A 15,015-nucleotide genomic window follows, 5' to 3' on the forward strand; every position below is an offset into this window, starting at 1 on the left:
TGGGAAAGAAATATGAGACACAGGTGACTAAGTAAATATCGGAGACAAGAGCAATGTGGAGAGGGATTTCCAGTTTATTTGGGAGCAGTAGATGACGTGGTGGAGAATTACTAGAATTTCAAGAGGCAGAGACGTGGGTGGGTGTATTCCAGACAGGAAGAACAGCAAGAACAAGGCAAGGAGGCAGGGAACATGGGGTTCAGAGTGAATATCATCTTCAAGGCTCTATCCATGTAAATTGGAGATGATTTCCAGGGTTCTGCTTCTTTAGGTGTAGGAGGAACAACAGCAGTATTAACAGAAACAGGCAAGTCAGGAAGAAAAGCTGGTTTGAAGGGAAAATGAGCTCCGGTTTAGTTCAGGAGGACTGGTTTAAGGGGCTAGTAGGATATCCATAAGGAAACATCCAAAAAAGCAATGTGAAGTAAGAGTCTCCTGCTCAGGAAGGAGGCCGGGGATAAAGATGCAGCTGGGAAGGGATGTGAAATGTCTGGAGTCCCCAGCTTCTCTTTTCAGGCACCCCTGCCCCACCTAGCTCAGTCCTGCTTTATTTTCCAGCTGGAATTTTCCAGGTAGCTTCCTACCTGGTCTTCCAGCCTCTAGTTTCTGGCCACTGTTCATCCTACACATCACTATTACGTTACACTTCTGAAAGTGCAACTCGTCACATCATTCTCATCATCGTCGTTAGCACGTCATCTACTGCTCCCAAATAAACTGGAAATCCATCTCCACGTTGCTAGACTCTTCCCAACAGACAACTCCAGTTTATCCTCCCACCCTACTTCCAGAATCACCAGCCCAACTGTTCAGCCAGTTGTTCCCTGAACCCCATGTTCCCTGCCTCCTTGCCTTGTTCTTGCTGTTCTTCCTGTCTAGAATACACCCACCCACGTCTCTGCCTCTTGAAATTCTAGTAATCTTCCAACTCCTCTCTGAACAAGCATCTCATCATGAAGCCTTTTTCTTTGTTTCTACAACCAAAATTTCTCCTTGATTCTTCCTTTTCCTATGTGCCTCTCCTTTGGCATGTAATCTTTTCATGCCTTGTAGCGACTTGTGTACTTGATGTATTCCCTTATGACAATATACACTCTTACAGCCCAGGAACTGGCTCTTAATCATCTTTACAACTCTCAATGCACTGAGTGACAGGGGGACCTGGCAGGTTTTGGTACTTGTAAATATCAAATTAAAGTAGAACAAATAGGCGTGCAGAGCTAGCCAGAGTCTCCGAAGGAGGAATAAGACAAAGGAACAGAGGGCTTTGAGAACAACACCTGGGGAATATCCACATTTCAGGGGCTGAATGGATGAGAAAGGCTGGCAAAGGGGATAGAATGGACATTTCAATCAAACCTGACCCCCATCGGAAGCAGTCACTTACAGCTGACAGAGACACCAGCACTCGCTGGAACATGAATGATGTGTCAGAGCGAATGTCATCTTCAAGGCTCCGTCCGTATTCTAGCAAGGGAGTGAAATTAGCTACATGAGAATAAAGAGTCTTGCCCAATGCCCTGTCACACTTCAGAGCAATCTGTCCCCTCAAGACCAGCCTGCTTATGGGAGCAGCTTACCATGAGGTTTTTCACCCCCGACACAGGTTTTCCAAAACTAAACTCGGGTAAAATGGTCAAGATAAGCTTATCCTGTCATCATAGTGAAACAAGATATTTCTGTTTTTGGTTTTGTTTCTTTTGAGTTGGAGTCTCACTCTGTTGCCCAGGCTGGAGTCTGGAGTGCAGTGGCACCATTTCAGCTCACTGCAACACCCGCCTCCTGGGTTCATGCAATTCTCCTGCCTCAGCCTCCTGAGTAGCTGGGATTACAGGTATGTACCACCACGCCTGGCTAATTTTCTTATTTTTAGTAGAGATGGGGTTTCACCATTTGGCCAGGCTGGTCTTGTACTCCTGACCTCAGATGATCCACCTGCCTTGGCCTCCCAAAGTTCTGGGATTACAGGTGTAAGACACCATGCTCAGCCAAGATATTCCTGTTTCTTAAAATGTGGGTTTGAAAAAGCTGGGGCTGAAGTCCTCCCTCTGTGCTTCCTGCCATCCAGGGGTCCGATCTGAACGTGGTTCTCAATGATGCAGAGAGAGAGCTGCAGCTGTGGAGGGGCCACTGCTGCTTCACTGATGGAAGACAACCAGATCGGAGCTTCTGAACCCTGCTTTGGGGTGGGGCTGGGGTTGGGGAGCTGTCCAATGTAAATCCTAGGATATGCCTTTCTGCCACGTCTCTCCCTTGGGAAGTTCTGACAGATTATCCATGAGAAGCTCAAGGCCGAGTGCAGTGGCTCATGCCTGTAATCCCAACACTTTGGGAGGCTGAGGAATTCAGATTGCTTGAGCCCAGGAGTTCAAGACCTGCCTGGGCAACATGGTGAATGCCCATCTCTACAAAAAATATAAAAATTAGCTGGGCATGTTGGTGCATGCTTGTAGTCCCAGCTGCAGGGGAGGCTGAGGTGAGAGGATCACCTCAGCCTGGGGAGGTCAAGGCTGCAGTGAGCCATGATCATGCCACTTGCACTCCAGCCTGGGCCACAGTGCAAGACCCTGTCTCAAAAAAAATGGCAGGGGGAGCTTCAGCAAGAACTTCGCCACAATTAATTTTTAAGAAGCAAAAACAAAAAGAGAAGCTCTAGCCCTTCACAGCCCTCAGAGAAGAAAACCCTCATTGGGCAGATGTGGGGATCAGATTGCTAAATCCAAACTCCTAAGGTTTAGAATCTCCTGCTCTGAACACTTCCCACAAAGCTCTTACTGTGGTTGTTTTCTTTCTATAAAGGTAACACACGTTGACCACAGAAGACTTAGGAAAAAGCAAATAAGTAAAATGAAGGGGCAAGGCAAGGAACTCCACTGCAATCTAATCACCTAGAAATAATAATCATGGCTAACATTTCCGTGAATATCCTTCTGCATTTTCCCCCACATACACACATTACTTTTGTTTATTTAAAGAATAATGTCTTATTAACTGTGTGTGTTAATTTTTTAAAAATAGGATCATAGCACACTATTTTACAGCTTATCTTTTTAACATACATGCATACATATACACACCACATCATTTAATAAATATTTTAATAAAATTCTTAGCCAGGTGCTGTGGCCTCACACCTATAATCCCAGCACTTTGGGAGGCCGAGGTGAGCAGATTGCTTGGGCCCAGGAGTTTGAGACCAGCCTAGGCGGCATGGTGAAACCCCATCTCTACAAAAAATACAAAGATTAGCTGAAGCCCAGAAGGTCGAGGGTGCAGTGAGCTGAGATTGTGCCACTGCACTCCAGCCTGGGCAACAGAGTGAGACCCTGTCTCTAAACAATAATAACAGGAACAACAAAACAAAAAATACCAGTTAAATAAAAGGAAAACAAATTAATTTTTTTTGAGACAGAGTCTCACTCTATCACCCAGGCTGGAGTGCAGTGGCACAACCTCAGCTCACTACAATCTCTGCCTGCCGGGTTTAAGCAATTCTCTTGCCTCAGCTTCCTGAGTAGCTGGGACTACAGGCACACACCACTATGCCCAGCTAATTTTTTGTGTCTTTTAGACAGGGTTTCCCCTTATTGCCTAGGCTGGTCGCGAACTCCTGAGCTCAGGCAATCTGCCTGCCTCAGCCTCCCAAAGTGCTGGGATTACAGGCGTGAGCCACCATGCCTGGCCAATATTCTTTAATATAAATTTTAATTACTACATAACAGTTAGTTGTGTACGTGTATCATATTTTTTTTTAGCCAATCTGCTACTGTGGAACATTTTTCGCTAACATAGACAATACTGAATAAACACTGTGAGATCTAAATCTTTGTGCATTTTAAGTTATATTCTTAGGGCAAAAGGTCAGGCTTTTTTTTTTTTTTAATTTATTTTAAGAGGAAGTTTTGCTCTTGTTGCCCAGGCTGGAGTGTAATGACGCGATCTCGGCTTACCGCAACCTCCAAAAGTCAGGGATTTTTAACAGGCACTTCATATGTATTACCCTCTGGAGGTTTCTAAGGGGGAGTGAATGGCTGTCATTCTGATTTGGCTGGAGGACATATAGTCAGGTCTGGAGGGAAGAATTTAGGCCAGACAGCCCCTCTAGACCATTCCTTGGAATGCTGAGATCTGCTGGTGCCACCACTTTTGAATAAATCCCTTAGATTCTTTGTCTGATGATAAGGAACAACTTTCCAACTTTTAGGGTAATAAAATACTACACTGGGTAGGCGAAATAGAGTGTCATCTTCACCTGAGAAATCTTAAGAAGCCAACAGACCGCCATTTGCCTAAACAGGGATCTCCCTTGAAGCAGAGCTTGGCACCGAGGATCCCTCATGCTCAGCGTTCTGTGAAAAGTCTAAACAGCAGACAACCACCCGCTGCTACCCTCCTTCTCTAGTCCCAGCAAAACCTCAGCCAGGGCCACTGCGGATGTCACATACGCTGCTGGTAGGTTTGGCTTATGCGCCGGATCTCCTCGGGGGTCCGAGAGGCCAGGATCTCAATTAGGCAGCCCTCATCAGTGCCGGCTCCCTAAACAAGAAACCAGAGGAGAGAACTATATGAGCCAGTTTACAAAGCTGAGGCCCAGACACAGAAGAAATACAGCCATCAATCTGCAGAGAATAAAAGCAATCCACTGTGTTCTAGCAACAGGATTTGTTCACTTTTAATTGTCCCGCCCCAAACCCAACATGTTTGTCATAGTAATTCTGAGTAATCACAAACATTTCTAGGCTGTTTACTATGTGTTGGTTACCATGCCACGTTAGGTACAGTTTCTGCCCTCTGGGGGCTGAATTTTTCCTTGACCTCTTCTGCTCTCTTCCTCTGAAGAACAGAATTTTCTGGCAAAGACTTTGTTATGTCTTTGCTTTCCCAGAGCCTGGCCCAGAACCTTCCAAAAGGCTATTTGTTGACATGGTTTGAGGAGGGTAATTGTACTCAACTTATGATGAGGTTACATCTCAATACATTGAAACATTTTAAGCAGAACCACCCTAAGTTGGGGACCATTTGTATTTGCATCACATACTTGGTCATTAAAATTCGGCAGACCCATGCTAGAGCACAGCGGGTAGATCATCTAGGGAAGCCAAGAACGCTTTTGCCAGTTCTAAGCCTATAGTAGACCTGGGGGCCCCTGAGGTGTCAGTCATAAAGTTACATACCTCAAAAGTAGTTAACATGACAAGGAAGTCTCTAGAGCTGTACTCAAGCAACAACTATAATCACTCCCCATCAAGCCACAGGAAGGAGCAAATGACCCCCTAACTTTTGGGAAAATAATTTTTAAATTATAATTGGTATAATGTAATGTAATGTTTTCAAGTTGTCACAAATGAAAGAAAATCTCCTATACTTTATCTACCATTTTCAGAAGGCCTTGGTCACAGTTTTTGTCTTTTTTTCTTAAATTTAACTTTTATTTTAAGTTCAGGGTACATGTGCAAATTTGTTAAATAGATAAACTTGTGTCATTGGGGTTTGTTATACAGATTATTTCATTACCCAGTATTAAGCCTAGTCCCCATTAGTTATTTTTCCTGATCCTCTCCCGCCTCCGACCCCCCACCCTCCAACAGGCCCCAGTGTGTGTTGTTCCCTTCTATGTGTCCATGCGTTTTCATCATTTAGCTCTCACTTGTAAGTGAGAACATTTGGCATTTGGTTTTGTGTTCCTGAGTTGGTTTGCTAAAGATAATGGCCTCCAGCTCCATCCATGTTCCTCCAAAGAATATGATCTTGTTCCTCTTTACAGCTACATAGTTTTCCATGGTGTATACGTACTACATTTTCTTTAACCAGTCTACCATTGATAGGCATTTAGATTGCTTCCATGTCTTTGTTATTGGGTGATAGTTTCTTAAGAAGCACATCAGCGTTTGCACTAATAGAACCAACAGCACGAGAAGAAGAGCACAAACCTTCATGGCCCTTCGCAGCTCTTGCACGTCATACAGCACCGTGGGCGTCATCATCCCCACAATCACCTGCTCGAAGTTGCCACTCAGTTCTGACTTCAGGTCATCTATCAAGTCCTGCAACACAAGAAAGTAGCTCTGCTTAACTGCTATGGCAAATTAAACCAGCCACTCTCCAGGTGTGGTCCAGAGATGTCTAGGGTCTCCAAGACCCTTTCAAGGAGACTGTAAGTCAAATCTATCCTCAGAATAACACCAAGATGTTATCTGCCTTTTCACTGTCATTCACAAGCATACAGTGGAGTTTTTCTAAGGCTATTGGACATTATCTGCACATCAATAACTATCTGTTAAAATGCTCCCTCCGAGTACAAACCTGTACAAGACCAGATTTTCTTCATATATCATAACAAATTGAATGTAGAAACAGATATGAGAAACCATCTCTCTTCTATTAAGCCAGAAATTAAAGAAGTTTGCAAAATGTAAAACAATGGTAATCTTCTCACTAAACTTTTTTTGTTTTGGAATATATAGCTGTTTTTCATTAAACTGTTATTTACGGTAACATACAATACACATTGTTATTTTTACTAAGTTAACAAATACCTATTTTTAGATGCCCTCAGTTTTAATTTCTAATAGGGTAAATATCAAAAGATACAACTCAAAAAACCAAAAGTCCTAAAAAATTTAAGAGGTAAAGGAGCCTTGAGGTTAATAAGTTTGTAGACATCTATGTAAATGTATTTGCCTACTTCACAATATGTCTTGAATATATTTCCAAGTCAATATTCACCGATGACCTTTTTAACAGCTGTGGAGATTTCTATACATAGGTACAATATGATTTTTTTTTTTGAGATGGAGTCTTGATCTGTTGCCCAGGCTGGAGTGCAGTCGCACAACCTTAACTCACTGCAGCCTTCGCCTCCTGAGTTCAAGTGATTTTCCTGCCTCAGCATCTCAAGTAGCTGGGATTACAGGCACCTGCCAACACACCTGGCTAATTTTTTTTGTATTTTTAGTAGAGACAGGGTTTCACCATGTTGGTCGGCTGGTCTTGAACTCCTGACCTCAGGTAATCCACCCTCCTCAGCCTCCCAAATTGTTGGGATTATAGGCGTAAGCCACTGTGCCCGGCCTAATATCTTTAGCTAGTCACCTGTTTCTGTTTTTCTACTGTTATATATATAAGGCATTTAGTTGTATCTTTGTGATCATTCATGATTATTTCTTAAGTCTCAATTCCTAAGATACAATTTCCAAATATAATTTGGAAAATGAATCAAATTGTAAAGATGTTTGTTCACATTTGCTCCTGGAATGGGTCAGAGAGTTTAAGAACCTGTTTGAGATCAATTGACTAAGAAGGAGCTGAGTTGCTATTCCATTTTTGTCATTGTTGTTTTTCAGGAGTCTAGCTCTGTTGCCAAGGCTGGAGTGCAGTGGTGTGATCTCGGCTCACTGTAACTTTCACCTCCTGGGTTCAAGCATTCTTCTGCCTCAGCCTCTGAAGTAGTTGGGATTACAAGTGCCCACCACCATGCCCGGCTAATTTTTGTATTTTTAAGTAGAGATGGGTTTTCACCATGTTGGCCAGGCTGGTTTCAAACTCCTGGCCTCAAGTGATCCTCGTGCCTCAGCCTCCCAAAGTGCTGGGATGACAGGTTCAACCACCACACCTGGCCTCAAGAACATCTTTAAACAAGACAAAGGAGCAATCTTTTAAAACACAGGGCCACTTCAGGAACCTAGCAGGAAGAGGCCCTGCTTCCTGTTGCTGCCAAGTCAGCCACACAGAGCAGGAGAGACTGCAGCCTACCCTGCCAATGGTGCTCTTGTAGGCGGTCCTGATCTCCTGGCGCTGGGCGGTGTTGCGGTAGGCAAGGACGCTAATAATGGCATCTTCATCAGTGCCTGGGGGCAGAACGGAGACAGCAGGTGAGTGTGATTTGAGAGATGAATGAGAAAGCGGGTTCCTCTGAGGACACTGGAATTAACCACACGCAGAGGGCTTCCTAAGACATCCTTATTCAGAGGATTTGTCTACTTTTTGGGAAACAGATGCTAGATTCGAGACATAGCCTCTCTTTTAATTAGCTGTTTACCACTGAACAAAATGGTTAACTTTTCTAAACATTAGTTTCCTTATCTGCAAATGTGAATGATGACAGTGCTTTCCCTCAATAGGCTGCTGCGAGGGTTAAACAATATATTTAAGTGCCTAGCACTTACTAAACATTTAATAAACATTGGCTGGAGTAATTCTTCCTCTCTTCTAGAATTTTTTTTTTTTTTTTTTTTTTTTTTAGAGGAAATCTTGCTCTGTTGCCCAGGCTGGAGTGCAATGGCACAATCTCGGCTGACTGCAACCTCTGCCTCCTGGGTCCAAGTAATTCTCCTGCCTCAGCCTCCTGAGTAGCTGGGATTACAGGGAATGTGCCACCACGCCCAGCTGATTTTTGTATTTTAGTAGAGACAGGGTTACACCATGCTGGCAAGGCTGGTCTTGAACTCCCGATCTCAAATGATCTGCCTGCTTTGGCTTCCCAAAGTGCTAGGTTTACAGGTGTGAGCCACCATGCCTGACCATCTTCTCTAAAATTTTTTTCATGTCTTTTGGATCTGCTATATCTCTCCTTCATATTCTTGCCTTTTCTTTGTTTTTATCTCTTTATCATCTCCTCTGAGTTTTGAAACAATTCAGACATGTCTTAATTCACCAATTTGGCATTTTGCAGAGTTTAAATTGGCTGTTGCTGCATTCACTGTGTTTTAAAATCTGGAACTATGTTTTTCACTTCTAAGCTATCTTTCCTGAGCTCAAATGATTCCCTTTTAGAACTGCTGACAAATTACCATGATACAACATCTTACCAAAACTTTAAGCTATAAATTACAAAAAATGTCCTAAGTTTTGCTTGCCTGTTTCTTGCAGCAGCTTTTACAAGGAGACTTTATTTTGATTTTTCAAATTGGTCCCTTGTCTTTATAACAGCTGGATGTTCATAAATGTTTAGTGAATTTTCTGTTTCCTTGTTGTTTACGCTGTATGGGGGGCTGACATGGGTTTCAGAAGTGATTCTATTGAAAATATTTCAGGGAGAAATGAAAAAATACAGCTTCATCTTAGTTATCCTTGGCAAGATTAGAGATGCAGAAAGATGTGAGGTGTGGAAAGGAAGCTATAGAACTTTAAGTTTACATACCTTAAGGACCTACTTTTTTTTTTTTTTTTTTTTTTTGAGATGGAGTTTTGCTCTGTTGCCCAGGTTGGAGTGCAGTGGCAAGATCTCGGCTCACTGCAACCTCCGCCTCCCAGGTTCAAGCAATTCTTCTGCCTCAGCCTCCCTAGTAGCTGGGATTACAGGCACCCACCACCATGCCTGGCTAATTTTTTTTTTTTTTGTATTTTCTAGTGGAGACAGCGTTTCACCATGTTGGCCATGCTGGTCTCAAACTCCTGACCTCAGGTGATCCACCTGCCTCAGCCTCCCAAAATGCTGAGATTATAGGCATGAGCCACCATGTCCAGCCATGTTCCTATTTTTAAAAAGGAGAGGACAATCCATGTAACAATCCATTTATCCCTTGGCACTCTCAGCTGGGGGGCTATGTTGGGGGGGGGACACAGAGGGTTCATTACCTTTTGTCTACCCCATTGCTGTGAAAGGGATCCCTCTTCCTGTTTCTGTGAAAGGGATCACTCTTCCCCCCAGTCAAGCCAAGCTGAAATTCTCAAAATAGCTTTAATTTTTTTTTTTTTTTTTTTTGTGACGGAGTCTGGGTCTGTGGCCAGGCTGGAGTGCAGTGGCACCATCTCAGCTCACTGCTGGAGTGCAGTAGCACCGAGTGGCTGGGATTACAGGCACCTGCCACCACGCCCAGCTAAGTTTTGAATTTTTGTAGAGATGGGGTTTCACCATGTTGGCCAGGATGGTCTTGATATATTGACCTTGTGATCTGACTGCCGCGGCCTCCCAAACTGCTGGGATTAAGAGAAAGCACAAGAGAAAAACTAAGGCTCTAGTGGCTGCTTTGCAGGCTTGCAGAGTGCAGGATCCTTGGGAAGCATCCACTAATTGCTCCTGGTGTGGCAAGCCAGGGCACTTTAAGAAGAATTGCCCAGGCAACAAGAAAAAGCCACCTTGACCCTGTCCAGTCTGTGGTGGAGATCACTGGTAAATTGCCCCTGGAGATGGAGGTCGCTGGGTCGAGAACTGGTCTCACAGATGGTCCAGGAGGACTGACAAGTCCTGGGGCTCAAACTCCTGGCTCCAGTGGCTCAGACAGCCATCACTGCTCAGGAGCCCTGAGTGATTCTGGAAATTGAAGGGAGGGGTTGAGCTTCCTCCTGGATGCTGGAGCCAGTCTCTGTTCTCCTCTCCAATCCAGGCCTCCCCTCTTCCCAACCGTGGTGGGTGTCTCAGGGAAGACTGTAACCTAGTATTTCTCTTAACCCCTTAGCTGTAGTTGGGGGGACTTATTATTTATACATTCCTTCTTAATTAGAGCCTAAAAGTCTCACTCCTTTATTAGGTAGACACATTTTAGCCTGCATAGGGGCAGCATCCTCATGGCCCCAGGACAGACTCCTTGTCTTCCCTTAGTGAAAGCCATTATTAATCCAGAAGTGTGGGCAACTCAAGGAAGAATAGGTCAAGCTAAAACTGCTAGGCCAGTTCAGATCCACCTTAAAAATCCCACTTCTTTTCCTAATCAGAGACAATATCCTCTGAAGTCAGAGGCCAGAAAAGGGCTAGACGCTATTGTAAATAATCTAAAAACACAGGGCCTCCTCAAATGCTGTAACAGTCCTTGCAACCCCAATACTAGGAGTGTGAAAACCCAATGGGGAATGGAGACCAGTTCAGGACCTCCGCCTCGTTAATGATTCATCCAGTGCCCTAATGCCTACACCTTGCTGACTCAAATACCTGAGGGAACTAAATGATTTATAGTCCTAGAGTTAAAGGATGCCTTTTTCTGCAAGGTTACATCCTAACTCTCAATACCTGTTTGCCCGTAAGGGTCCCTCTGGCCAGACGATGCAGTTAACATGGTTGGTGCTGCCTCAGGGATTTCCAAACAGCTCTCACTAGTTTGGACAAGCACTGCCAAAGGACCTCTCTAAGTTCTCCCACCCTCAGGTCAGGGTCTTGCAGTGTGTAAATGACACTTTCCTCTGTGCCCCAATCAAGGAAGCTCAGGAAGGTGCTAAGACTGTCCTCAATTTCAGCTAAGGCTGAAAGGGAGTGTAGAGTCTCAAAATCTAAAGCTCAGCTCTGTCAGACTTCAGTACAGTACCTAGTTCTGGTCTTATTGGGAGGGATCAGAGTACCAGGTGAGGAAAGGATTCAGTGCATTTCCTTTAATAGTTAGGAAAATTGTTGGGCATTACTGGATTTTGTAAACTGTGAGTACCTGGGTGCAGGGAAATGGCTCACCCTTTACACCACCTCATAAAAGAAACTCAAGCAGTTAAAACTCACACCCGTTTTTTGGGAACCTAAGGCTCAAAAAGCCTCTAACCAGCTAAAACAAGCCTTGCTTAAAACACCAGCCCTCAGTCTTCCCACGGGGAAAGAATTTAGTCTTGATATATCAAAAAGGAAGGAAATGGCCCTGTAAGTTTTAACTAAGGCTTGAGGTCCAGCTCAACAGCCAGTGAGTTGCTTAAGCAAGGAACTTAACTTGGTGGCCAAGGGATGGTCAGCCTGCCTCCAAGCAGTTACAGTGGAGGCTTTGCTGGTGCCAGAGGCCACTGGGTTAACCATGGGAAAGAACTTAACTGTTTAACCCTATATGGTGTAACAGGACTGTTGTCCTCTAAGGAAAGTCTCTTGCTAACGATTGCCTCCTCAAATACCAAGCTTTGCTACTAAAGGGATCTGCCGCCCGTTGAAAACCTGCCCTTGCCTGAGCCCAGTCACTTTCTCTGAAAGAAAACTGGAGAACCTGAACACGACTGTGAACAGGTAAGTGGAGCAAACTGGTAAAAGAAATAATAAGAATCACTGTTTGCGTCCTCTGTAAAGTTTTAATTAATGAAAAAGGATTTTCTTAAAGAGCATTCAGCTTAATTCAAAGTGGATATCTAAACTATGAGTATATTTAAAAGGTCTTTATGTTTTTCTCTTCATAAATCTTCTTTTCCTGGAAAAGGTTTTTTTCTCAGTTGACTGAATTGCTTCTTTTACTGTGTCTTGCCACTCTTGGTGCCTGCATGAAAGACTCCAGGTGATTTCCGGTGGCCTGCAACTCCTCGGGAAAACAGAAAAGGCGCCACAAACCCCATTTTAAGAAAAACCTCTGTTTTCCTTATGGGATCCCTAGAATTAAAGGTGAATAAGTCCCTCTCAAAATCTGTCTTTGTCTTCTGACTATGATTGCTTATTAGGCCCTGGAAACTGCATTCCTAGCTATATTCTTAAGGGGCCTCACTCGGAGGCCAATAATCCAATTGGGACATTGGCAGATGCAAAATTTTATAGCTACTGGATCTTCTTCTGTTTGTCTGTGTGGTTATATATGTGTTTTATATATGTAATGTCTGTTTTTTAAAAAACAGGGCGCTCTAATTAATTGGCCTAAGAAAAATAAGCACAAATATTTTTACGGGAAAAGTAACAGCTGTGGTAACTTTCAGTTCACATTACTTTAATCTTTAAAAATAAAAAGAGTCTTAGAAATTTTTGGTAAAACATAAACGTCTTTAAGGTGTAAAAATGTGGTCTAAATCAAGCAGGTCAAATACTAGGTTTGCTAAATGCTTTACGGTTGTAAACTGCTTCCTTAGCCTTTACAAACTGTCAGCTTGCCTGCTTCACAATTGGTAGGGCCTGGGAACATATGAAGGTAACCATGCCCCTAACTACGCTGAAAGGAGTCAAACTTTATCTGCATCTAGCACATAATTAAAACAACCTAATACTTTTATATTCAAGTTAAAAATTACTAAAAGTTACCATTATAACATGTGATTGAAACTAATGACCATGGAATTGCATGCAAAGTGTGTAAAAACAGTAAAAGGTGTTCTTATTTAAAGATTATAAGAAGGCATGGAAAAGTATATTTTGCTTAGGAATAAATAATTGTTTTAAATAAAGTAGAAGGTTTAAGCACATTGTAAAAAAATCGTAAAAATTAATCTTGTGAAGAAAACTCTGTGAGAACATATTAACTAAATTCAAAAGGGTATATTTTTTTCTGAAAATTAATCACTGAAATAAAAGCACAGCAAAGTTTTCTTAAAATGCTAATATACTCTTTAGCAAAACTTGTCAAGGGTTATCACAGGCATGTGAAAATCTCACTTCATGGTCAAACTGGTTAAAATTAAATAGGATTGTCTATAAAGTTTCCTTAAAAAATAAGGTTAACATTAATAGCAAACTAACGCAAGGGTAAATTTAACTTCCCTCTTAAATTTTCACGTAATAGAAAAGGCTAATGAGTGGCTTTTGCATTTTCAAATTTTAATTTCAATTTTCTGGCTCATCCTTTTGGCAAAAACAAAACACTTATGGTAATCTAAAATTCTATTTCATAATATCAAGTGTTTTAAATTTTAAATATACTTAACAGGCTTCCCAAAGTCAAGCTTGCCTCAAGTTTGTCTTTCCTAACCCCTGGCTTTTGGGTGCTGCAGAGGGTCCCTGAAACATCCAGAAGAGAGGTAAACAGAAAGATTTAACATGTTGAGGTACATAAAATTGCCAAAATGATGTCTAATACTATATTTTAGCAAATAATATTAATGCTTGAAAACTGTATGGGATGCCCGAAGTTCTAGTGTCTGAATATGTGCTATTAATCACAATTAAGGTTGTTACGTTGGGTTTTTGAAAACCACAAAAATAACCAAGTTTCTTTGTCAATTGTGTTTCTGACTATATCCAAACTGGACATTTTGTCATTTACAGACAATTGTTGTTTTGTTTTAATTCTCTTCGAAAGATGGTTTATAATCAAGCCGTGGGACTTTAACAAGTTCTCTCCGATGCAGGTTTGTCACGACCAAAAAATGTACAGAACTCATAAAAGCCTAAAATATTTATGAATATCAAACAAAACAAAAGTTAACGGAATGAACTGAACTAATAGAAAACTAAAACAATATTCTTCATTTATGCTTAGAACACTGCTAATCCTTATTTTGTTTTTCAGAGTCAAAAAAACTTGTCTTAAGCTAGCTACAACCTTTGACAACTAAGCAAACTGTACTCCTATAGGCAAAGTTTGGAGCATGTTTATTTCTCTCTGCCTAATTCCTCTGGAATTTGGAAACTAATTATAAGTATTCTTAAATTACAACAATATAGTTGTTTGCATCAGTGCAGCAATAATCCATTTTCTTTTCTTTTTTTTTTTTTTTGAGATGGAGTCTCACTCTGTTGCCCAGACTGGAGTACAGTGGTGCAATCTTGACTCAACGCAACCTCTGTCTCCAGTGTTCAAGTGATTCTCTTGCCTCAGCCTCCTAAGTAGCTAAGACTACAGGCGCGCACTACCATGCTCAGCTAATTTTTGTATTTTTAGTAGAGATAGGGTTTCACCATGTTGGCCAGGATGGTCTTGCTCTCTTGACCTCGTGATCCACCTGCCTCGGCCTCCCAAAGTGCTGGGATTACAGGCCTGAGCCACCGTGCCCGGCCAAGAATCCATTTTCTTTTGCAACAAAATGCAATTGGAAAAACTGGTTGTTTTACCAAGGTTTTGACTGGAAGGCTATGTTTCCCTTTAAGGAATCAAGCTTAACTTGCTGAGCCAATAAAAGCCCCTGGGGAAAACTGGCCTTATTCCTCTCTACACAGTCTCCATACAAGGTTCCTGACCTGCGGTGAGTAAAGAACGTCACTTTCTAACAGGCCTAGGAAGCTCATGCTTCTGGAACCTCAAGAAGGAAAGAAATTTACCCAACTCATAGGAATTTAAAGGTACAAACAAATGGTTGGGCTTAGCTTTAAAAAGTCCTATCTAAAGTTCCTCATGGAACAAGTTTCCATCAAAGCCAATCTAAAGGGCCTATGTAAAGATGATTATTCTTGCTGTACTTTATGCAAATTATTAGACCAAGTAT

At 42.3% G+C, this 15,015-nt stretch overlaps 1 protein-coding gene across 2 annotated transcripts in view; it reads right to left on the reverse strand.

Moving 5' to 3' along the window:
- The window catches only part of ANXA4 (annexin A4), a 79,765-nt gene that overhangs the window by 14,713 nt on the left and 50,037 nt on the right, over window positions 1-15,015 (reverse strand). For both annotated transcript variants that reach the window (XM_032291857.1, XM_032291858.1), the window contains 4 exons: window positions 7,753-7,847; window positions 5,931-6,044; window positions 4,446-4,536; window positions 1,388-1,467 (listed from right to left, as the gene is read on the reverse strand). In XM_032291857.1, the coding sequence (XP_032147748.1) occupies window positions 1,388-1,467; window positions 4,446-4,536; window positions 5,931-6,044; window positions 7,753-7,847 (380 nt within the window). The remainder of the gene's footprint in view (window positions 1-1,387; window positions 1,468-4,445; window positions 4,537-5,930; window positions 6,045-7,752; window positions 7,848-15,015) is intronic.

The sequence above is a fragment of the Sapajus apella genome, unplaced genomic scaffold (assembly GCF_009761245.1).
Source record: "Sapajus apella isolate SASKATOON/1434 unplaced genomic scaffold, GSC_monkey_1.0 scaffold26, whole genome shotgun sequence".
Classification (NCBI taxonomy): Eukaryota; Metazoa; Chordata; class Mammalia; order Primates; family Cebidae; genus Sapajus; species Sapajus apella.